Genomic DNA, 25,137 nt, shown 5'->3' on the forward strand with positions numbered 1-25,137 from the left:
TTATGCTGGCAGTGCTTTCACTCTAGTGGTAGCATGAGACAGAGTCTACAACCCACACAAGAAGGTTTGCTGTTTCTGTCAGCGTAGTGTTCAGAGCATGGAGGCACTACCAGGAGACAGGCCAGTACATCAGGAGACATGGAGGAGGCCGTAGGAGGGCAACAACCCAGCAGCAGGAGCGCTTCCTCCGCCTTTGTGCAAGGAGGAGCAGGAGGAGCACTGCCAGAGCCCTGCAAAATGATCTCCAGCAGGCCAAAAATGTGCATGTGTCCACTCAAATGGTCAGAAACAGACTCCATGAGGGTGGTATGAGGGCCCGACGTCCACAGGTGGGGGTTGTGTTAACAGCCCAACACCATGCAGGACATTTGGCATTTGCCAGAGAACACCAAGATTAGCAAATTTGCCCCTGGTGCCCTGTGCTCTTCACAGCAGGTTCACACTCAGCACATGTGACAGACATGACAGAGTCTGGAGACGCCGTGGAGAACATTCTGCTGCCTGTAACAACCTCCAGCATGACTGGTTTGGCGGTGGGTCAGTAATGGTGTGGGGTGGCATTTCTTTGGGGGGCCGCATAGCCCTCCATGTGCTTGCCAGAGGTAGTCTGACTGCCATTAGGTACCGAGATGAGATCCTCAGACCCCTTGTGACACCATATGCTTGTGTGGTTGGCCCTGGGTTTCTCCTAATGCAAGACAATGCTAGACCTCATGTGGCTGGAGTGTGCCCACAGTTCCTGCAAGAGGAAGGCATTGATGCTATGGACTGGCCCGCCCATTCCCCAGACCTGAATCCGATTGAGCACATCTGGGAGATCATGTCTCGCTCCATCCACCAACACCACGTTGCACCACAGACTGTCCAGGAGTTGGCGGATGCTTTAGTCCAGGTCTGGGAGGACATCCCTCAGGAGACCATTAGGAGCATGCCCAGGTGTTGTAGGGAGGTCATACGGGCACGTGGAAGCCACACATAATACTAAGCCTCATTGTGACTTGTTTTAAGGACATTACATAAAGTTGGATCAGCCTGTAGTGTGGTTTTCCACTTTGATTTTGAGTGTGACTCCATATCCAGACCTCCATGGGTTGATACATTTTATTTCCATTGATAATTTTTTGTGTGATTTTGTTGTCAGCGCATTCATCTATGTAAAGACGAAAGTATTTCATACGATTAGTTCATTCATTCAGATCTAGGATGTGTTATCTTAGTGTTCCCTTTATTTTTTTTGAGCAGTCTATTATATAGAATCTTATCTGCCTTGAATCTTGTATTTTACATGTTTTATTCTCATGGCCCATTGTATTGTCATTTTGGGATAACGCCGCAATGGGCCTACTCCTGGTTTTGACTAAAAATATTGAGCAAAATATGGACAAAATACTGTCCACCACAATACTACACATAAGCTACAATAAAAATGCTGGAAGTGATGTGTGGTAGACGTGATCCATCATATAAATTATTATAAAATGTAACCAGATGGCTTCCAAAAACATCAGTTTGTCTTAAATTATGGGCAGCATTCACCTTCACAGCAGACATTCCCCAGACATAAACCCATAGTAATAGCTGTAGTTATGGCCGCTGATCTATATTCCTCTAATTAAAAAAAATCTGGGGTATGTTGTGTTGTTCCTAAAATGAGTCCCAAGAGGAAGGTTTATGCTCGGCTGTACGGTGCAACGTATGGAGACAATTTATAACTTTCTAATATCTACATGTTGAATATGCATAATATCATTATGTACAAAACGTGATGGATTTTTTTATGAAGCCTAAAAGGATTAAAAATTGTGAGAGGATGGAAATAAAAATATGGCTTCTATTGGCAGACGTTTGTTCATTAGAGGTTTTTGTCATAAAACATTTTAAGAAATGTATGAGCTGGAAAGTGAATGTCCATGATCACCATTGTACACTATTTACTTTTGTTCTCTTCTAAATATGTCCAAAATTCATCCTACAAGTGAATTCAATAAGACCGGCCACTAATGTGCTGGTCGTAATGCAAAGTATGCTGGAGTAAGATACTTGACAAAAAGGAACAGGATCCAGCTCCCCAAAAAAAGTGATTAAAAGTCCAAAGTTTAATTCACATGTTTAAAATATTGGTAGAAGACAAAAGGAATTAAAAGCTTAGCAGAAATGCTGACGCGTTTCGAACCATATGGTCCTTAATCATGGCATGATTAAGGACCATATGGTTCGAAACGCGTTGGAGTTTCTGCTATGCTTTTAATTCCTTTTGTCTTCTAACAATATGTGAATTAAACTTTGGACTTTTAATCACTTTTTTTGGGAGCAGGATCCTGTTCCTTTTTGTCACGTATTGCTCACTCCAAGAATGCGGTTTGATGTTAATCCGTGCCTCCTCTAACACCTGCAGTCCTTTCTTTACACAAGAGATTACATGGCAGTGAGCTGTTTTTTTCTATATTGACTTTTTTTGCTTCTGGAGTAAGATATGCAGAATTTATTAAAGGTTACTCCACTGCTCAGCGTTTGAAACACAAACTGTTCCGAGCTTGTGATGTCATAGCCCCACCCCCTCATGATGTCACGCCCACCCCCTCAATGCAAGTCTATGGGAGGGGGCGTGACAGCGTCACGCCCCCTCCCATAGACTTGCATTGAGGGGGTGGGACGTGACATCATGAGGGGGCGGGGCTATGGCGTCACGAGCTCACAGTGCTGGCTCCAGCGTTCAGAACAGTTTGTTCCAAACGCTGAGCAGCGGAGTACCCCATTAAGGGCCACCGGTCTGTGGCTGCTCATGTGCCACACTGAAACTCCTATAGACGTATTATTAAAGATTAGAAAAACAGCGCCGCACCTGTGCTCAGGTTGTGTGTGGTATTGGAGCTTTGTTCTTTTGAAGTGAATGGAGCCAAGTTGAAATACCACATGCATCCTGCGGGCAGGGGTTGTGCTGCTTTTGGAAGAAATTAGCTCAGTTTTTCTGTTCCTGCATAACCCCTTAAATCTGTGTGTTAACCTCTTAGTAAGGCTATGTTTACACAGCAGAATGGCTGTGCGGAATTCCGTATGAATATTTTGCACGGACATTCCTCATGAATATTCCGCATGGGATTCTATTGCTCTGTTCACATGGCAGAATTTCCACAGCAGCAACATCTGCTACGGAAATCTTGATTCCTGTATCCACAAAAATGTTTAACCTGTTCAATGTGTTTGCAGATTCCGCTCAGGAATGCATTGCCGTCTATGAGACAGAGCATATCCGAGCGGTCCTAGTGCCTGCATGTTCTACTGGCGCTCCGCTGTCTGTGGAATGTCCGCACGAAAAATTTACATGCAGACATTTTACCATGTGAACACTGCCTGAGTGTCCAATTTCTCTGCATTGTCACCACAGGGGTGGGGTTACACAACGCTGATTCAAGTCCATTAGTTGTCATTGTAAGGCTTGGTTCATATCACGATTTTACCATCCGATTAACGGACAGTAAAATTGGACAAAATCGGATTACCTGAAATCGTATACAATCGTAATCTACCTGAAATCGTATACAATCGTAATCTACCTGAAATCGTATACAATTGTAATCTACCTGAAATTGTATACAATCGTAATCTATCTGAAATTGTATACAATCGTAATCTAAATCTTCTTTTGGCCATCAGATTTAAAATTGTGTCCAAAAATCGTATGGTAGAAAATTTCATCTGATTTTATCAAAAAAAAATTAAGATTTCAAACACTTTCCAGAGTATTCCAAAGCCACAGCGCATGGGTAAAAAAAAAATATAAATTGGTGTGTGATAAATCTGATGAAATCGCATCATCACACAATTCCATACGATTTACATAAGCCATAATAATAAAAAAATTTACACGAGTTCGATCTGATTTTGAATGTGGTCGAAAAATCGTGGTAAACCACTATTTTACCCCCGATCTAAAAACATGCAAAGTTTGGATGCGGATCAAAACTGATGCATGTGAGGGATATGATTACTGAATGGAAGTCAATGGATACGACTCTACATGCAGATTTGTACAATTTGGAGATAAAAAATTGTGAGTAAAAGTAGGATGGTAAAATCGTGATGTGAATGCACCGTAATACAGGACACGTCAGATCCTTCAGAGTTGCAATTCAAAGTCATTATTCACTGTGGCTGAGGGATGAAGATTATGAGCTGAGGTGGCGTTTTTATTACCTCCTTTAGGGCCCATTCACACGGATGTATTTTGGTGCAAATTTGAGTGCTTATTTTCTACTGCTTATTTTCTGCTGGTAGATCAAAAATAAAATAAGCAGCAGAAAATAAGTAACTAAAAAGAAGCAGCAGAAAAACTCAGCAAAATACGCTTGTGTGAACAGACCTTAAAGGGGTACTCCGCTGCTTAGCGTTTGGAACAAACTGTTCCCAACACTGGAGCAGGCACCGGGAGCTTGTGATGACATCGCCCCGTCTCCTCATGACGTCATGCCCCGCTCCCTCAATTCAAGTCTATGGGAGGGGGCGTGATGGCTGTCATGCCCCCTCCCATAGACTTGCATTGAGGGGGTGGGGCATGACATCATGAGAGGGCGGGGCTATGACTTCACGATCGCCCGGTGCCCGTTCGGAACAGTTTGTTCCAAACTCTGAGCAGCGTAGTACCCCTACCCCTAACTAAGAGTGCGTTCATACATGCATATTATGCTGAGAATTTTCCTTCTTATTTTCTGCAGCTGATTTTGCTACCCATTGACTTCAATAAGGAGCCAAATCTGCTGCAGAAAATCTGCAGAAAAATATGCACGTGTGAACATACCCTAATAGGGCATATCAAAATGGGTTTTCTAAACTGCGTACTCCCTTCAATATACTGTTCACCAAGCTTATATCTACCATAATGAAAATATTAACACAAATATAGCTAAAAAAAAAAAAAAAAAAAAACAGGTGGTGCTGCTGCTGCTATCCAATGTATAGAATCAAAAACAAATAAAGTATTATTTATAGAAAGGACTTACCGGGTTTACTTGGAGGGTCTGGAGATTACCTTCTGTTACCTCCCACTAATACCTTAGAGCAGTGTTTCCCAACCAGGGTGCCTCCAGATGTTGCAAAACTACAACTCCCAGCATGCCCGGACAGGGCATGCTGGGAGTTTTAGTTTTGCAACTGCTGGAGGCACCCTGGTTGGGAAACACTGATTTAGCACAATCAACAATATTCGGAACCTGTTGTAGGACACAAAATTTATGAAGCATGTTGGGAGTTGTAGTTTTGCAACATCTGGAGGCACCCTGGTTGGGAAACACTGGTGAACGCTATATAAATAAAGAATTAGTAGTATAGCTAAAGCCCCATTCACATCACATCATTTCAGCAAAACGTATTCTGACTCATATGCTAAAGGGGAACTCTGGTGGAAAACCTTTTTCTTTTTTTTTTTCTTTTTTTTTCTTTTTTTTTTAAATCAACTGGTGGTAGAAAGTTAAACAGATTTGTAAATTACTACCTCTTGTAAATCTTAATCCTCCCAGTACTTATCATCTGCTGTACACTACAGAGGAAGTTCTTTTCTTATAGAATTTCCTTTCTAGTCTGACCACAGTGCTCTCTGCTGACACCTTTGTCCATGTCAGGAACTGTCCGGAGCAGGAGCAAATCCCCATAGCAAACCTCTCCTGCTCTGGACAGTTCCTGACATGTCAGCAGAGAGCACTGTAGTCAGACAGAAAGGAAATTCAATGGAGCATACAGCAGCTGATAAGTACTGGAAGGATTAAGATTTTTAAATAGTCATTTACAAATCTGTTTAACTTTCTGACATCAGAGTATCCCTTTAATGTATCTGCTTATAGTCTACTCTGGTTTATGTTATGTTTTGTGATCATTTTTCCTGTGGGACACAAAAGCGTCCGAATCTTGAAACATAATGCGAATGAGGGGAAAAAAAATAAAAAAAATGACAAGACATTTGGCCAAGTAAAAAACAGATCACAATTTCTTCAGAACCATGTAACCAATCTCATAATAACCTGAAACAGGAATTAGTCCTCTAATGCGTTGCACACAATCATCACCTAAATGCTGCGCTTTTCAGCCTCATTCAACATTAGATGGGCCTTGAAAGTATCTGCCGCCATTTTTTATTTTTTTTTTCTGATCAGCATAAATTAAAACGCACAGGAGAATCCCCTGGCGATGCAGCAGAGCTGTATGTGTAGCTTTGTGTTTCATTAAGGCGGCATCAACTCAAAAAGATGTAGCAATATAAGAATTACGTGTAGAACAACATCTGTGTTTACAACCTGGGACTTTAGGAGGGAAATTAAATTGTGTTCTTAAGGAAAGATCATCATGGGAATGTTCATCTTACAACGTGTTCTTTACTTCCACGAGACTAAATCATTTCATTTAGGTTTACGCGGGGAGACCACAGTGTGCCCGCTCCGTATCTCCTTATATTTTTTTCCGATAAGTGGAAATACATTCGGCGGCATGTCCCTCGGATCTTACAAGCCTTGGAACGTGTAATGTTTATTCTAAAACAAACAGCATAACTGGGGAAGCAGGTGGCGGCCGGTAGAAGTGCGTTCATGTATGCGTATGGGACGGCAGGTACAGTGTTTTAAATAATAGAGGATATGAGAAACACGTCGGGAACAGCACTTTGAACCTTTTAACCCCATCAGTCTTGAGGGATCTTATGAATTCAGCCAAAAGAGGTCATTCTTTCTATAAAGAAAATCTATACCATTTTCTATCATACTGTTTATATCAGATCCTAAGGGTTTGCACAACTTACAGCTCCGGGAACTGAACTGTATGACTAGCTGGGAATCTGTGTCATTTGTCAAAGCCGGAGGGTAAATCTAGGGCAATGTTTCCCAACCAGGGTGCCTCCAGGTGTTGCAAAACTACAACTCCCAGCATGCCTGGACAGCCAAAGGCTGTCCAGGCATGCTGGGAGTTGTAGTTTTGCAACAGCTGGAGGCACTCTGGTTGGGAAACACTGATCTAGGGCAATGTTACCCAACCAGGGTGCCTCCAGCTATCGCTAAATCACAACTCCCAGCATGCCTGGACAGACAAAGGCACCCTGGTTGGCAAACACTGCCGTAGGGGGTGTCTTATAAAATTGGTCTCTCACTTTTAGGGTAGGTGGGTAGGTGGTATGAAAAAGAAGAAAATGCAGAGATGGCGCCTGATAGTGCCGTTACATTTGATGGGATTTAAAAAAAATAAAAAAATAAAAATAAATGTTGCTCAACTTGTAGAGTTGTACATATTTTCAGGCACAACTCTGGGATGCGCTTTAATTGATGTGCGGACCTGACGAAGAATGAAATCCCCTCTAGAAACACGTTGTCCAGTAAATCCAGAATCTGTGTAAATTTTGCTGCCCATGTTACTATTGTAATTTGAAAAAAAATAAAAATTACACAGCATCTTTGCCGACATCATTTGTTCCATCCCGGAGAAATGCCGCACAAAAGTCGGATTTTTGGGTCTGTCCCTCTCCACGGACACCCGCAACCTACTTTCAGACTTTTAGGGTAGGGTCACACATGCCATATACGCACCATATTTTCCTATGAGAAGACACACAGGCTACTTTGCGGCAGCCCTGTGTATGCAGTAAGGTACTGCACACACAGAGCTGCCGCCATGTAGCCTGTGTGTCTTCTCACAGTAGGATTTCACAGAAGTGTGATTGACTTGGAGTTACATTGTGTTGTTTAAGTGTTCCCTTTATTTTTTTGAGCAGTGTATCTCCTTGAAAAGTTATACACCAAATAAACACCACGTAGAGTATATGATTCTGTGTCTAATCTCCTTGAAAAGTGTCTAAAAAGTATGTAAATCAGGGTAGGGTCACACACAACGTACACACAGCGTATTTCACAATGCGCAAAATCCGCAGAGCAGCAAGAAATAAGCTGCATATTCTTCTGTTAGCTGACACACAAGGCTACCCGGCAGCAGCCCTGTGAATGCAGTGAAGTTTGGAGGCGGAGCAGCACGTGGTCATAGTCGTAATGCACGGCCCAGCTTCAAACCTTACTGAACACACAGCGCTGCCGCCGGGTAGAAGAAGAAGAATACACTGTGTATTTCCCGCTGTGCAGACAATTTTGCGCAGCTTGAAATACCCTGCATATAAGTTGTTTGTGACCGTACTTAAATGGGTACTCCGGCGCTAAGACATCTTATCCCCTATCCAAAGGATAGGGGATAAGATGTCTGATCGCGGAGGTCCTGCCGTTAGAATCAGCCCCCAGAGCGCCCCCTCCATAGGCTTGCATTGAGGGGGCGGAGCGTGATGTCACACGGGGGTGGAGCCGTGACGTCACTATGCTCCAGCCCCGTGATCACTAGTAATCAGACCCGAAGCGAGCACGCTCCAGGGGCTGATTCTAATGGGGTGCGGCGAGGAAGATCATGGGGGTCCCCAGCGGTAGGACCCCCGCGATCAGGCATCTTATCCCCTATCCTTATCCCCTATTAGCAATTTTGCTAATTTTGGAAGGTTTCGTTTTCACGTCGTACAATTTATGATAAAAATGATGTGTGTTCTTTATTCTGAGGGTCAATACGATTAAAATGATACCCATTATTATATACTTTTCTATTATTGTTGTGCTTAAAAAACAATCACAAACTTTTTAACCAAATTAGTACGTTTATAATCCCTTTATTTTGATGACCTCTAACTTTTTTATTTTTCCTTTGGCGGTATGGGGGCTCATTTTTTGCGCCATGATCTGTACTTTTTTTTTATACTATATTTGCATATAAAAAACTTTTAATACATTTTTTATAATTTTATTTTAATAAAATGTATTAAAAAGTAGCAATTTTGGACTATTTTTTTTTCGTTCACGCCGTTCACCGTACGGGATCATTAACATTTTATTTTAATAGTTCGGACATTTATGCACGCGACGATACGAAATATGTCTATTAAAAAAAATTACGCTTTTTGGGGGTAAAATAGGAAAAAACGGACGTTTTACTTTTTTATTGGGGGGAGGGGATTTTTCACTTTTTTATTACTTTTACTTTTACATTTTTTTAAATTTTTTTTTTACACTTGAATAGTCCCCATAGGGGACTATTCATAGCAATAACATGATTGCTAATACTGATCTGTTCTATGTATAGGACATAGAACAGATCAGTGTTTTCGGTCATTTTCTGCTCTGGTCTGCTCGATCACAGACCAGAGCAGGAGACGCCGGGAGCCGGACGAAGGACCTCCGTGCGGCGTTCTGAATGATCGGATCCCCGCAGCAGCGCTGCGGGTGATCCGATCATTCATTCAAATCGCGCACTGCCGCAGATGCCGCGATCTGTATTGATCCCGGCACCTGAGGGGTTAATGGCGGACGCCCGCGAGATCGCGGGAGTCTGCAATTGCCGGCGGGTCCCTGGCTACGATCAGCAGCTGGGATCAGCCGCGCATGACACCGGCATCGCTCCGATGCCCGCGGTTATGCACAGGACGTAAATGTACGTCCTGGTGCGTTAAGTACCACCACACCAGGATGTACATTTACGTCCTGCGTCCTTAAGGGGTTAAAGGAGATCCGGTGCAGATTTTTCTATTCCGTCCTGCCTGGGCTGCAAAAAAGACAAAACAAACTTTCACTTACTTCCATATGTTGCCCCGGAGCTCCGCAACAGCTGATCGGTCGGCCGGGCTGTCTGCTTCCTACTTCCTTTAGCCCGGTACGTCACACGGCGCTTCAGCCTATCACCGGCCGAGACGGGACATTTCTGTGGCCGGTGATAGGCTGAAGTGCCGTGTGATGTACCGAGTTAAAGGAAGTAGGAAGCAGACAGACCGGCCGACCGATCAGCTGGTGCGTAGCTCCGGGGCAACACATGGAGGTAAGTGAAAGTTTGTTTTGTCTTTTTTGCAGCCCGGGCAGGACGGAATAGAGAAAGTCTGCGCTGGACATTACTTTTAACCCAGTTATTTGGGGGGCAAATTATTCAGAATTTATGCATATTTGCTGTAGTAAATCTTCCCTTTTGTAATTATTACTAATACACACACATTGGGGGAAATTTATTAAACCCTGCGCAGTTGACCAGTTGCCCATAGCAACCAATCAGATTGCTTCTTTAATGTTTAAATAGGCCTCTGAGAAATAAAAGAAGGAATCTGATTGGTTGCTATGGGCAACTAATCAACTTTTCCTCTGCACAAGTTTTGATAAATCTCCCCCATAGTGTTAATTATTTATGTTAAGTCTTTGCGCAGAGAGATGGAGACATTTTCACTATTCTCTGACTATATCGCTGTTTGTTTATAAATATATTGCAATGTTTGTCATGGAATTTTTCATCATAATTTTTTGATAATGTTCCATAAAAAGGGATTATTCAATTATTCATAGGTGCCGTGCAGTAAAAACAGGTCAAACAAGTCAAGTGCAATAATTCTCCGAGTGACCCTTTTATGCCTTTGCGCACATTGTAGAAATAAAGTTCTCTTAACTGTATACACTCTCTAGGTGTCTGGAAATGTTGTAGAAATATAAGCAAATGCATCGTTCTACAGAATATGTTAAAAATACATTCTAAAATATAACAAAACGTGAAACACATCCAGACTGAAGACATTGATTTACAGCACGTCCACATGACATACAAGGCCTTCCACAACCTGTCTCCTCCATATGTCTCTGGTCTGATCTGCTGATCCCCCCCCCCCCACACTGAACACAATTTGTTCGGAAGGCCGTGGTTTTCACGCCACACCACGCCCCTTTGTGATGTCCCGCCACTCCCCCTCTGTTCATGTCTATGGGAGGGTGTGTGGTGGCTGTCACACCCCCTCCTATAGACATGAGTGGAGGGGGCGTAGCCACCAGAACCTAGCATTCAGAACATAATGTTCAGAACACTAGGTGACTGCACAGAGATGGCGGGGAGTCCCAGCGGCCAGATCTCCGCGATCAGACATCTTATCCACTATTCTCTGGATAAGGGATAGGATGTCTAGCAACGGAGTATCCCTTTAAGACCTCCACCTGAGCTCTTCCCTTGTAAGCATCTCACTGATCCATCTCCAAAAAATTTTCAATCAATTCAGATGATTTTTTGTTGGATCTGATGGGTAAGTTTTAAAGCGTACCCATTAGATTCAACTATTTTTTTTTTTAATATATCACTCAGTACCTAATCCTGACCATGTACATCTAATTTTTACGTGTCTAGCACCTTTATTTATTTTTTTATTACACTTTTAATTTAGCTCACTAGTCTGAACTCCTCTCAAAGGGAGGGGGCGTGGCCTCACTGTGCAGGTCTCCGCCCCCTCCCTCAGTATGCTGTCTGCTCACATCTCCCCTAGCATTAGCAAAACTACAACTCCCAGCTTGTCCTCACTGACAGTAGCGGGACACACGCTGACACCGGGAGGATTTTTTCTCCAGCTGTGAGCCCTGCACTCACAGCTGTCAGTCAAGGAATTGCGTCCATGACATAGGTGATGATGCATGGACATAGCAGGACTAGTACAGTGGGGATGAAAAGTTTGGGCACCCCAGGTAAAACTTTGTATTAATGTGCATAAAGAAGCCAAGGAAAGATGGAAAAATCTCCAAAAGGCATAACATTACAGATTAGACATTCTTATAATATGTCAACAAAAGTTAGATTTTATTTCCATCATTTACACTTTCAAGATAACAGAAAACAAAAAAATGGCATCTGCAAAAGTTTGGGCACCCTGCAGAATTTATAGCATGCACTGCCCCCTTTGCAAAGCTGAGACCTGCCAGTGTCATGGATTGTTCTCAATCATCATCTGGGAAGACCAGGTTATGTAAATCTCAAAGGTTTTAAATGTCCAGACTCATCTGACCTTGCCCCAACAATCAGCACCATGGGTTCTTCTAAGCAGTTGTCTAGAAATCTGAAACTGAAAATAGTTGACGCTCACAAAGCTGGAGAAGACTATAAGAAGATAGCAAAAGTTTTCAGATGTAAATATTCTCTGTTCAGAATGTAATTAAGAAATGGCAGTCATCAGGAACAGTGGAAGCTAAAGCAAGATCTGGAAGATCAAGAAAAATATCAGACAAAACAGCTCGCAGGATTGTGAGAAAAACAATTCAAAACCCATGTTTGACTGTACAATCCCTCCAGAAAGATCTGGCAGACACTGGAGTTGTGGTACACTTTTCCACTATAAAGAGATACTTGTACAAATATTTCCTTCATGGAAGAGTCATCAAAAGAAAACCTCTTTTACGTCCTCACCACAAAAATCTGTGTTTTAACTTTGCAAATGAACATATAGACAAGCCTGATGCATTTTGGAAACAAGTTCTGTGGACAGAGGAGGTTAAAATTTAACTTTTTGGCCGGAATGAGCAAAGGTAGGCTTGAAGAAGAAGGGGAACAGAAATTAATGAAAAGAACCCCTGTCCAACTGTTAAGCAGGGGGTGGATCAATCATGCTTTGGGGTTGTATTGCAGCCAGTGGCACAGGGAACATCTTACGAGTAGAAGGAAAAATGGATTCAATAAAATTTCAGCAAATTTTGGATGCTAACTTAATGCCATCTGTGAAAAAGCTGAAGTTAAAGAGAGGATGGCTTCTACAAATGGATAATGATCCTAAACACACCTCGAAATTCATGAGGGATTACATCAAGAGGCGTAAACTGAAGGTTTTGCCATGGCCTTCACAATCTCCTGACCTCAACATAATTGAAAATCTATGGATAGACCTTAAAAGAGCAGTGCGTGACAGACAGCCCAGAAATCTCAAAGAACTGGAAGACTTTTGTAAGAAAGAATGGGCAAAGATACATTAAACAAGAATTCAAAGACTCTTGGCTGGCTACAAAAAGCGTTTACAATCTTTGATACTTGCCAAAGGGGGCAGTACAAGACATTAACTCTGCAGGGTGTCCAAACTTTTGCAGACGCCATTTTTTGTTTTCTATTATTTTGAAAGTGTAAATGATGGAAATAAAATCTAACTTTTGTTGACATATTATAAGAATGTCTAATCTGTAATTTGATGTATTTTTTTTCCTTGGCTTCTTTATGCACATTAATACAAATTTTTACCTGGGGTGCCCAAACTTTTGATCCCCACTGTATGTGTCCAAGCGGGCAGTTGTTTGACTGGATTTTTCAGTATGAAATACTGAAATTTTTCTAATGAAAGCAATTGCAAAACCTATTGGATTATGCATGCTTTACAACATATCGAAAGTTTTTGTATCTGACAGTGCCCATTTAATGTCAAAATGGGCTCAGTCACCAAGGGGTTAAGCTACAGTTGCTGTGCAAAGCAATACATTGAGGTACATGCAATCTTATAGACTACAGCTATCAATCAATAATTAAACTCAATCTGTCTGTGGAAGGTTCAGATTTAATGTCCGTAATATAGAACCATCCACAATATTACAACCATCTAAAGAAGATATAATTGGTATAGAGCCATTTATTCCATCTTCCATATTGCTACTCTAGGGTTTTTTTTAGCCCTTCTCTTTATAACCTTGTAGCGTACAGATAAAATAATAGCAAAAAAATATCGTACATCTTTGAGTCCCTTTAGGGTTATGTTCTTTACCTTTAAAAAACAAATTAAGTCCTTGAGATTTAGTTCAGAAAGTTTTTAGTTCTTAAATTGTGTGTTGTGTACAACAGGTTCCGAATGCTGTTGATTGTGCTAAATCAGTGTTCCCCAACCAGGGTGCCTCCAGCTGTGGCAAAACTACAACTCCCAGCATGCCCGGACAGCCGTTGGCTGTCCGGGCATGCTGGGAGTTGTAGTTTTCCAACAGCTCTAGGCACCCTAGTTGGAAAACACAGTGCTAAATCAGCAATAAAACAACATAAAATCCTGAGCCAAACGCTATATAATTAAAGGGGTATTCCAGGAAAAAACTTCTTTTTTTAGATCAACTGGCTCCAGAAAGTTAAACAGATTTGTAAATGACTTCTATTAAAAAGTCTTAATCCTTCCAATGATTATCAGCTACTGAAGTTGAGTTGTTCCTTTCTGTCTGAAAACAGTGCTCTCTGCTGACATCTCTGCTTGTCTCGGGAACTGCACAGAGCAGAATAGGTTTGCTATAGAAATTTGCTTCTACTCCCGACATTTCCCGAGACAGGTGTCATCAGAGAGCACTTAGACAGAAAAGAACAACTCAACTTCAGCAGATCATAAGTACTGAAAGGATTACGTTTTTTTTTTTAATAGAAGTAATTTGCAAATCTGTTTAACTTTCTGGAGCCAGTTGATATATATAAAAAAAAGTTTTTTCCTGGATTACCCCTTTAAGATATAGTAAAAAAGCAACATAAAAAAAAAATTGCAACCTTGTATTTTATTCTTCTGGTTTACAAAGGATCTTTTGTCTCTCGCCGATTCGAGAGAATAAACTGGTAAAGCGGCCATAAAAAGAGTAATAGGAATCGCTGTTAGCGTACAGTAGCACTATAGATCAATACTTCTCTTTGTATTTATAGATGTAAGATTGTTATCACAGATTAATTCTGTTCAGGTGACTCTGGAGGCTGGAAATCGTATGCAGCGCCTGTAGGTTTTACCATCAATAATACTGCGCCATAAGTAAAAAGTGAGCTGGAGATACGATGCTAAATCTGCCGTGCCGCAACGGTAAATAACTATTGTGTACGGCTGAAGGCAGTGAATCACTTTTGAAAACCTTCTATAATGTATGCGTGTCGCTTCCAGGACATGAATATAATGGGGAATAAATGGTTTCTGAGCATTTCTGCCTTTGACTTCGAGGTTTATGAAAAAGAAACGGGACACGAACAATGCTTAATGCTCAACCATTCAAATGACGTTATTCACAATATTATAAACCCTTTAAATAAATAAATAAGGCTCAGCTGCAATACTCTTTCCATCCTCTGAACAAGAGTGGCGCTATTTCTAGAGCTGATTTTTGCTTTTAATTAAAGGGGTTCTCCACCATAAGGGGATTTTAGCACTTACCTGCCAGACAGTAATGGACATGCTTAGGAAGGATCCGTGCTTGTCTTGGAGCGAAACGGCTATGTTCAGAGTCAACCATAACGCTGTGGCTATGTTTTTGTGAAATGGCTATTTCCTGTTGGAGTTCCCTAACCCCAACTACAAGTCCCAAGATTCCTAGTTTGTAAGCGGGAGGTCACTTTTCTCCCTCCCACACATCAGCCACCCCACCCAATGAAAACACAAATGAGCTGCATGGAAGACCAGTGTTTTCTAACCAGGGTGCCTACAGCTGTTACAAAAAACAAAAAAGAATGATCTCCCTCCCACCCAGCAGTCGCTCCACCCATTGAAGTAGACAGGCTCCCTGTCATCACCTGACTAGTGATGTAATGTCTTTGGCAGACGTCATTTTTTTATGCTGTTGAAAATAAACTTTGGGGCAAAAATCCAAAGAATAGCGAGATCACTGTCACACACAGGTACAGACACTATAATATGAACTACACTAACTTTACAGACCCTGTAGCATAGTAAAATAAAATGAAAATTCCTGGAATACCCTGGAATAATATTATAAAATGAATGGAAACTGGAGCTACAGTCATAGCCGTAAATGTTGGCACCCCTGAAATGTTTCTAGAAAATGAAGTATTTCTCACAGAAAAGGATTGCAGTAACACACGTTTTGCTATACACATGTTTATTCCCTTTGTGTGTATTGGAACTAAAACCAAAAAAGGGAGGAAAAAAAGCAAATTGGACATAATGTCACACCAAACTCCAAAAATGGGCTGGACAAAATTATTGGCACCCTTTCAAAATTGTGGAAAATAAGATTGTTTCAAGCATGTGATGCTCCTTTAAACTCACCTGGGGCAAGTAACAGGTGTGGCCAATATAAAAATCACATCTAAAAGCAGATAAAAAGGGCATAGGGCATAGCACTGATCAGTATTATCAGCCATCTTCAGCTCTGGTCATCTCGATCTAAGACCAGAGCAGAAGACCCCTGGAGATGGCCGGAAGCAGGTGAGGGGACCTCCGTCCGCCATGCTCAATGACCGGATCCCCGCAGCATCCATTTAACCAACCGCACTGAATCATGCTGAATCTGAGCTAATGTAAGTAAATGTGGTACGTAGAGAAATCAAGCGCAAATCCGTTCTTGCTCTTTAGGTGGTTTATTAAACCCTTAAAACGGCATCATAAAATGTTTGGCTTTCTGTGACCCTATGGTTTCCTGTGACCATACGTTTTATGATGCCGTTTTGCACTGGATTTCTCATGTGTCCTTACAACCTGTTGCTCCACAGTTGTCTGTGCACTTCGTTGATGCAAAGGGGGGAGCTGATCTGCACTAAATGGGGTCACATGGCGACCCTCAAATTACCACATCCACAAATTTATCCTGGATGGAATTATTACGTTTGCCATGTTGTAGTCACAGCCATTTTTTATTTTTGCCCATTGCCACACTTAGTCTAAAATCGGCCCTGCCAGTGTGTTCCAACCAATATACCTCTATAACTCCAAGCTTGACAGCCATAAAGTAGTTTTGCAGCAGCTAGAGGCACACTGGTTGGGAATCACTGCCCTAGAAGAAGTAAGATCCAAAGACGACACTTACAAAGGGCTGGAAATTGATCTCAGTACTAAAGACATTACATGTTATAATACATATAGTAACAAATGATTTTCCATTGATCTGGAGTAGTTATCTGTCTGCCATGTAGCGTTTTCTCTTGTAAGGTATAATAGGCTACATTTAGAGATGAGCAAAGTTACAGTGATTCGATTCTTAACAAACTTCTCGGCTCGGCAGTTGCTGACTTTAGAGAGTCTCCTAGGACTGTATCCACCTTTTCCAGCCCATGGGAGCACCTGAAAGCTGAACTAATTTTTGCAGGATAAGTCATCAACTGCCGAGCCGAGAAGTTCGTGATCAATCGAATCACTGTAACTTCTCTCATCTCTAGCTACATTAAGTCCGGGGAATTTTTTTTTTTTTTTTTGCCTTCCTGTGATCAAACAGCTGGAGCTAAGAAAAGTTGATAGACGGCATCATTATGTAACATAAAGAGCAAAAGGGGGAATCTGATCCTTGTTGTCTCGGGGCCACCATTTGGCCATCACAGTCTAACAGTTCATCTCTCATCACTTGGTTATTAAGTTGGAGATGAATTACATATTTCAGCAGATGCAAATTCCAGCTACACAGTAAATTGGAAGGCAATGATGCCAAGTCCTAGTTAGATTAGTTCCTTACAAACACTTGCACATATCTATGCCAACTCATTGCTGAGGGCTGAGTTCTTAACCTTCTTCTTGGGTCTCAGGGGGTGATCTAAAGGTACTTTTAAGACTATAACCTCTCAAGTTCTACAATCTAATTACATTACACAATTATAGATTCTTTCTTCTTCCTCCTCTGTAGCTTATTAGAATTCCAGCCATGGCTCCTCATCCACCCCAGTGTATCTCCCTAAGAAACCACTGTCATTCTGCTCAAGTGTCCATAAATCTTTTATGGACAATGTTAAAGTCTCTTATCTATAAAACTCAACCTATGTGTGTATATTGATGTTCCAGCAAAGCTTTCAAGTGGCTGCAGATATTCCTTCTTAACTTAGTACACGTTTCTTATATGTCAATTAAAAATATAGTACAGTTTAGGAATGTCCCGATACCAACAGTCTCTCAATCTTCATATCCCCAAAATGATCTTGTTATTTTGGGGCTATAAAGATTCCCCAATATCATGGTAAAGTATGATTTATCTGTCTGGTAGGCAGGTGCAGAGAATAGTTAGTGCAGGGGATGGGGCAGGGTAGAGAAGATTTATTGTCAGCTGACAGAATAGTGAGGGAGAAAATAAGACATCAGAGCAGGGGCAGGAAGAGAGCATGACAGCAATGCTGCAGGAAGGCATGCAGGGAGGACGAGCAGCCTCTCACTCCTGGGGCTACTTTACCAGATAGATATTGTCGTATGCCTGCCCCCCAGCTCTCCAAGTATCCTTAACAGTGCCAAAATGACTGTTTTACTAGACAGATATTCTCCTATGCGTGCCACCTAGCTTTCTTAGTCTCCTGAGGAGCTTCAATATGGCTTTACCAGACAGATATTTTCTTTAGGAGACTGGTCAAGCTGGGTGGCAGGCAGTAGACAATGAAGGACTCACAGTACTCCCTCAGATTTCCAAAAGGTAGTGTTGAAGGGTTACTCCGCTCCCCAGTGTCTGGAACATTGAGTTACGAATGCTGTGTGCAGGCTTCCATGTTCACGCCCGTCCCCTCCCATAGACTTGCATTGAGGAGGCGGCACATGACAGGGCGTAACGTCAAGAGGGGCATGAACACAGAAGCCCACACACAGCATTCCGAACTCAATGTTCTGGACGCTGGGTAGCGGAGTAACCCTTTAAATAATATCTTACCACTAGAAGTCCTGGTCTGCTGGTCTGGGTTGGGAGATATGTAATTGTGAAGTTTTAAAGATCACGATCTATACATATTTTAAAGAAAACCTGCCATGTTGCACACGCTGTCTGATCTGCAGGTGAAATTGTATAGAGCAGAAGAAGCTGAGCAGATTGATAGATACATTTGTGGGAAAAGATTTTGTATCACTTGTATTGGATTCATGAAGTCCCCGCCCCTTCTCTGCTTTGTAGTCCAGTGGGTGGTCCAAACCGATGACTCGTATCCCTCACTGTATGACTGGGCATAATGAGACAGCTGTCAATCACTGAGTAGGACCACCCACTTAGCTCCGAAGTTTAGAAGGAGCAGGGATTTGAATGAATAAAATACAAGTTATACTGAATCTTTACTATATATCAGCTGCTCCGTTCCCTCTTCTCTATAAGGTGCTGCCCACGGATAGGACTCCATGTATATCAGGTTCATTTCTTTAGGGTTTTCATATTATACATTTTGGCTATTGTGGTAACAAAAATATAGAAGGAGATTTATCATTCTTTTCAAGCGTATGGCTTTTACATGACAATTTTTTTTTACTTACTTTTGCTTACATGAAACCTATTTATCAAATAGTCGCACGACCTTTATAAATAAATCTCACGCAAGCAAAACCTGGGAAACCCGCTTACAAAAGCATTTTTTTTAATGCCGAAAAGTTTTCCCTTATGTTAATGGCCGAAGATCTTTATCTACCCTTTATTACCAGTAGCGTTGCTAGAGAGTTATAGGGGGGGAGGGGGGGGGCGTATCGCATCGGGTGACACCCTGACTGGCCTGCCTGGCACTAAATAGCTGCACTTCAACTATCCCGCAACAACCCATCCACCCTCCTCAGAAATAAAAAAAAATATTAAAACATACTATGCCGCACCATGAATATCCGTGAATTTTGAGCCCGCATTTATTGACGTTGGTGGGCGGAGTCTTGCATCGCCTGAGGCGCAGCACAAACAGGCACATAAACAATAATGAAGCCAAAAAAAAAGTCTCGGTATGTTACCCACCCCCAAAATGTGCAGGAAGCTGTATTACTATGGATGTTTCTTTTTTTTAAGGAAAAATTTTAGTGCCACATATGGGTTATTTACATAGTGTGTAAAAATTCTTACACAATTATTTTGTGCCTTTTTCTATTTTACTACAACATTAATTAAAAAATTTAGTGGGTACGCCAGCATGTACATGTCCTAAAATTAACAAGGTGTGCAGTGTGTATTTTCAACCTTAAAATTAATAGAGTTATTAGTTATATAATAAATGTTTTCTATATTTAACATTAATGTAGTAGCTTTGTTTCATGATGCAGAACAAGAACAGTTGTTAAAGTGGGTGTTAATTTCCTTTTCTGCGGACGTATGCACTTTCTGTAAGGGTGCATGCACACTACGTTTCTTAAGATACGGGACCGTATACAGCTGGGGAGAGGGGGGCGGAGAGTCGGGGGCGGGGCAACTGCACGCTGCCATATGCGGTCCCGTATCTAATGTATCTAATGTATTGCGACGGTTTACCGACCGGACCTTAAAACGCTGTTGACTACGTTTGTAGGTCCAGTCGGGAAACCGTATGCGGGCCAAAACGGAGCCGACCGGAGGCAGAGTTTCACTCCGGTTGCTCATTGAAACACATTCGATACGGGACCGCATATGGCAGCGTGCAGTTGCCCCGTCCCCGACTTTCCGCCCCCCTCTCCCCAGCCGTATACGGTCCCGTATCTTAAGAAACATAGTGTGCATGCACCCTAAGCCAGGTTGGACCTGGAATACATATGAGACTTTTAAATGGAAATGTGACTTTTTTTTCTTCATAAATAGTGAATATCGCATTAGATAAATACATGACCACTGCAAAGTAAAAGAAAAAAATTTACTACGTGAGCAGATTTAAGAAATGTGCTTTGAAATAAGCAAAAAGTCGCAGCATGTATAGAAAAGTCGCACGTGCGCAATTACATGCAACTTATTTACACCAAAAAAATCTACTCCAGAGCTTGATAAATCTCCTTCATACAGTTTTGAATTATTGTAATGATGACTTGTCTAGTCTATTTTAATAAATACTTGCATTATGAATAAAACAACCATTCTGAAACATATCTTCTCAGGCTGGGCTCACTCTGTGTTTACTTGCTACATTGTAAGTATAGGTTGGCATCCTGTCAAAAAGGAACCACTTTTTTTTACATATCTGGCACATTATACACACAAAAAAGGCAAATTCTGTTTCATATATTCGTCCCACAGCTGTAAATTTATTCATACATTTTCCAGACGGAATAGAAGAGGAATGATTCATGGGATAATTTGTTTCAAGGGGTTATCCAGACAGCAGGTTTTTGTTTGTTTGTTTGTTTGTTTTTTTTATTTTGCTCAGGAAGGTTATAAATAAAAAAAATAAAAAAAACTTACCTTCCTTTCTTTTCTGCCACCACTGGGGTCAGAAAGCTCCGGTACCTGTTGCTCAGCACTTCCAGGTTTCAGAAATGTGGCGTCATAGACCCAGTCAGTCGATCAATGGACACCGCTGCAGCCACTGATTGACTGGCAGGCCTATGACTTCCTGTCCCCGAACCTGGAAGCACTGCACAGCAGGTACTGGAACTCTGTGATCCCATCGGCGGGGGAGTGAGGAACTTAACTGTATTTTTGGGTATAATAATACATATATATATATATATATATATATATATATATATATATATATATATATACATTTTTTTTATGCTGCCCAGATAACCCTTTTAAACTCCACTTCAGAAATAAATGTAAAGGTCCTGTTTAATTAATTGCCTAATTATTGTCTATTTCTGTATTGCAGGACAAAAAAATGGAATTTCTGAAACTCCGACAGAACAACAATTAGCGATCATTGTATTCAAGACATTTCTCCAGAATTCAAAAATGCCTCTCAACTGATATGTTGCAACCATTGGGCAAGAAAATGATCAAGGTCCCAGGGAGACAGTCTACAGGAAAGATCTTCTAGAAGACTGACGAAGCGATGGCCTCAAAGGTGTCATGTTTATACATTTTGACAGTAGTGTGTTGGGCCAGCGCTCTTTGGTACTTAAGTGTCACCCGTCCAACATCCAACTACACAGGTTACCGGCTGAACAAGGTCGTCATATCTCAAAAAAACATTTCCTTTGGTAATATAAGAACTCGACCCATAAACCCTCATTCCTTTGAGTTTGTGATCAATGAACCTGAGAAATGTGAGAATAACGGGAGTCCTTTTCTGGTCATTCTGATAAGCACAACCCATAAGGAGTTTGATGCGAGGCAAGCGATTCGAGAGACTTGGGGCAATGAAAGTAACTTCAAAGGTATTAAAATTGTGACACTTTTTCTTCTGGGTAAAAATGCTGACCCTGTTTTGAATCAGATGGTGGAGCAAGAAAGTCAGATATTTCATGATATTGTCGTAGAAGATTTCATAGATTCTTATCATAACCTGACTCTCAAAACCTTGATGGGCATGAGGTGGGTGGCCACATTCTGCTCAAAGGCCAAATATGTTATGAAAACAGACAGCGATATTTTTGTAAATATGGACAACCTGATATACAAACTACTGAAACCAACCACCAAACCTAGAAGAAGATACTTCACTGGTTATGTCATCAATGGAGGACCTATAAGGGATGTCCGCAGCAAATGGTACATGCCAAGGGACTTGTACCCGGAGAGTAATTACCCCCCTTTTTGTTCGGGAACTGGATATATATTCTCTGCTGATGTAGCGGAGCTCATTTATAAAACTTCCCTCCATACAAGACTTTTACATCTGGAGGATGTGTATGTTGGCCTTTGCTTACGAAAACTGGGAATACACCCCTTTCAAAACAGTGGTTTTAATCACTGGAAAATGGCCTACAGCTTGTGTCGCTATCGGAGGGTCATCACGGTGCACCAGATTGGCCCTGAGGAAATGCACCGGATTTGGAATGACATGTCGAGTAAAAAACATCTGCGATGTTGAGTTTTTTGTGTCATGTTGGTTTTGTTTTGTTTTTTTTGTTACTTGGACATGTAAAGACTTTTCTACAACTTTTTCACTTTTGCTGGCGATTACAGACTTTGAGACACCAGTTTCTCATCCAATGTAAAAAGTTTTGAGGATAGTTTTTTTTCTGATGACTTGAAAATACAATCTGGACTCAACACAACATCACAATCTGTATATCATTTCAATGAGTGCAATATTATCAAGTATTCAAAATGTAACCTGTATGTAGCCATTTGTGTCCCCCATGTGACACTCTGAAAATATTTGTTTACTGGACATATTTGACTGTACTGAGAATGTTCTATGCGCTTAGCCAGGAGAAACATTGTGTGTTATTATATTTTAACTGTGTTTCCAATTCAGCAGTATTTTGAAAAAATAAACAAATGAATAATAGACCTTCTAAAAATCACATGCTTACCTTATACACAATATCATCCATATATGCCAAAAATATACAGTAGTAGCAAATCTCACTGTATAATGGTCAAAGGTATATATAGAAATGATTAGGCCCCAAATCAAAAAGTTAAAGCTGCCCTAATTCTTTTTTAAATATTTTTTTGTGATGAGTACAAACTGTTTTTTTATTATAATTTTTTTTTTACACATATAGCTCCATAAATTTAGCTTCCCATTATATAATAAAGTTAAATGATAAATTCTGGTTACCAACATCCACCACTAGGGGGAGCCTATTGTCAGTAGATCAATACAGCCTGGATTGAACCCAAAAGGAGATGTAAAATCTAATTCCAAATGATATAAAATTGTGTCAGGATTCTGTTTAGTGCTGTGCCATGTAGCAGTCACGCTGCCTAGATTTATAGAAGGTATTCAACTGAGAATGTACTAAGTCATTTTCTAAAGTATTGTAGATTAGTGAGTTCCTAATCAGTTTACACAATAGTTATTATGCCTAGTATACAAAGCAAAAACAAATTTTTCTTCCTAAGATAAGGAAACTACAGTATGTCTTACAGTATGTCCGCCCCGCCATAAGGTGATTTTAGTACTTACCTGCCAGACAGTAATGGACATTCTTAGGAAGGATCCATACTTGTCTTGGGCTTAAATTGCTGTGTTGTGAGATTACCATAACACTGTGGCTAGCTTTTGTTAACTGGCTGTTTCCTGTTGGAGCTTGTTACCTAAAACTATACATCCCATGATTCCTTGTTTGTAAGTGTGAGGTCAATTTTCCTGCCTCCCACGCATTAACCACCCAACCCATTGAAACACACCTGTGATCCATTTCATGCAATAGACCAGTGTTTTCTGACAAGGGTGCCTCCAGCTGTTGCAAAATTACAATTCTTGCAGAATGAACTACCTCCCACCCATCATTAGCTCCACCCATTGAAGCAAAGACAGGCTCCCTCTGAATACCAAACTAGTGATGTAATGTCTCGGGCCGCACTGCAACCTGGAAAAATCTGAGACGACACAAATTTTGTATGCTGTTAAAAATACCGTCACACACAGGTACAGACACTATATAATGAACTACACTAACTTTACAGCCCCTGTAGCATAGTCCTTTAAGCACATTGCTTTCCCCCAGACAATGTAACAACTTTACTTAAAGACACATTATAGGTGTCTACCCAGTTCTAGACCTACCGTATTTTTCGCCCTATAGGACGCACCGGCGTATAAGACGCACCCTATTTTTAGGTGCAAAATCTAAAAAATTCAAGATTTTGAACCCAATAGTGGTCTTCAACCTGCGGACCTCCAGATGTTGCAAAACTACAACTCCCAGCATGCCCGGACAGCCAACGGCTGTCCGGGCATGCTGGGAGTTGTAGTTTTGCAACATCTGGAGGTCCGCGGATTGAAGACCACTGCATAGGAGGTAATACTCACGTGTCCCCGCCGCTCCGGACCCATCACCGCTGCCCTGGATGTCGCTCCATCGCTGTCGCCGTGTCCCCATCGCTCCGGAACGTCTCTGCTGCCGGCCGGGTATCCTTGCTCTCCGTCGCCGTCATCACGTTGTTACGCACGCCGACGCACGTACGCGACGACGTGATGACGAGGAAGGAGAGCGCCGGCCATACAGGGGATCCCTGAACGGAGAAGACACCGAGGAGGCAGGTAAGGTCCCCCCCGGTGTCCTGTAAGCACTAACCCGGCTATTCAGTCGGGCTGTTCGGGACCGCCGTGGTGAAATCGCGGCGGTCCCGAACAGCCCGAATGAACAGCCGGGTTAGTGTCACTTTCCCTTCAGACGCGGCGGTCAGCTTTGATCGCCGTGTCTGAAGGGTTAATACAGGGCATCACCGCGATCGGTGATGTCCTGTATTAGCCGCGGGTCCCGGCCGTTGATGGCCGCAGGGACCGCCGCGATAGGGGTGTATTCGCCGTATAAGACGCACCGACTTTTTACCCCCAGTTTTGGGGAAGAAAAAGTGCGTCTTATACGGCGAAAAATACGGTATACATTGACATTAAATATGGACATACATTTATATAGCTGTTTGCTGACCATTGGTTTGAATGCTTGACCAAGAATACAGGAACAAAAAAACAAAAACCTGCGGATAGGGGATAAGTTGTCTTGCACTGGATATCTTCTTTAAAAAGTGTTCTTTTACTCTTTACACAATGACCAGTACATAAGACAAATCATAAAATAATTAGGAGATATTTATGATTCACCTTTGAAAGGTCACAGCT

At 41.6% G+C, this 25,137-nt stretch overlaps 1 protein-coding gene across 6 annotated transcripts in view; it reads left to right on the top strand.

Moving 5' to 3' along the window:
- Nucleotides 1-24,207, top strand: part of B3GALT1 (beta-1,3-galactosyltransferase 1) — a 443,777-nt gene extending 419,570 nt beyond the window's left edge. For all 6 annotated transcript variants that reach the window (XM_056536926.1, XM_056536924.1, XM_056536925.1 and 3 more), the window contains one exon: nt 21,265-24,207. In XM_056536926.1, the coding sequence (XP_056392901.1) occupies nt 21,448-22,428 (981 nt within the window). In that variant the 5' untranslated portion in view covers nt 21,265-21,447 and the 3' untranslated portion in view covers nt 22,429-24,207. The remainder of the gene's footprint in view (nt 1-21,264) is intronic.
- The last annotated feature ends 930 nt before the right edge of the window (nt 24,208-25,137 follow it).

This window comes from Hyla sarda, chromosome 8 (genome assembly GCF_029499605.1).
Source record: "Hyla sarda isolate aHylSar1 chromosome 8, aHylSar1.hap1, whole genome shotgun sequence".
NCBI classification, from domain to species: Eukaryota; Metazoa; Chordata; class Amphibia; order Anura; family Hylidae; genus Hyla; species Hyla sarda.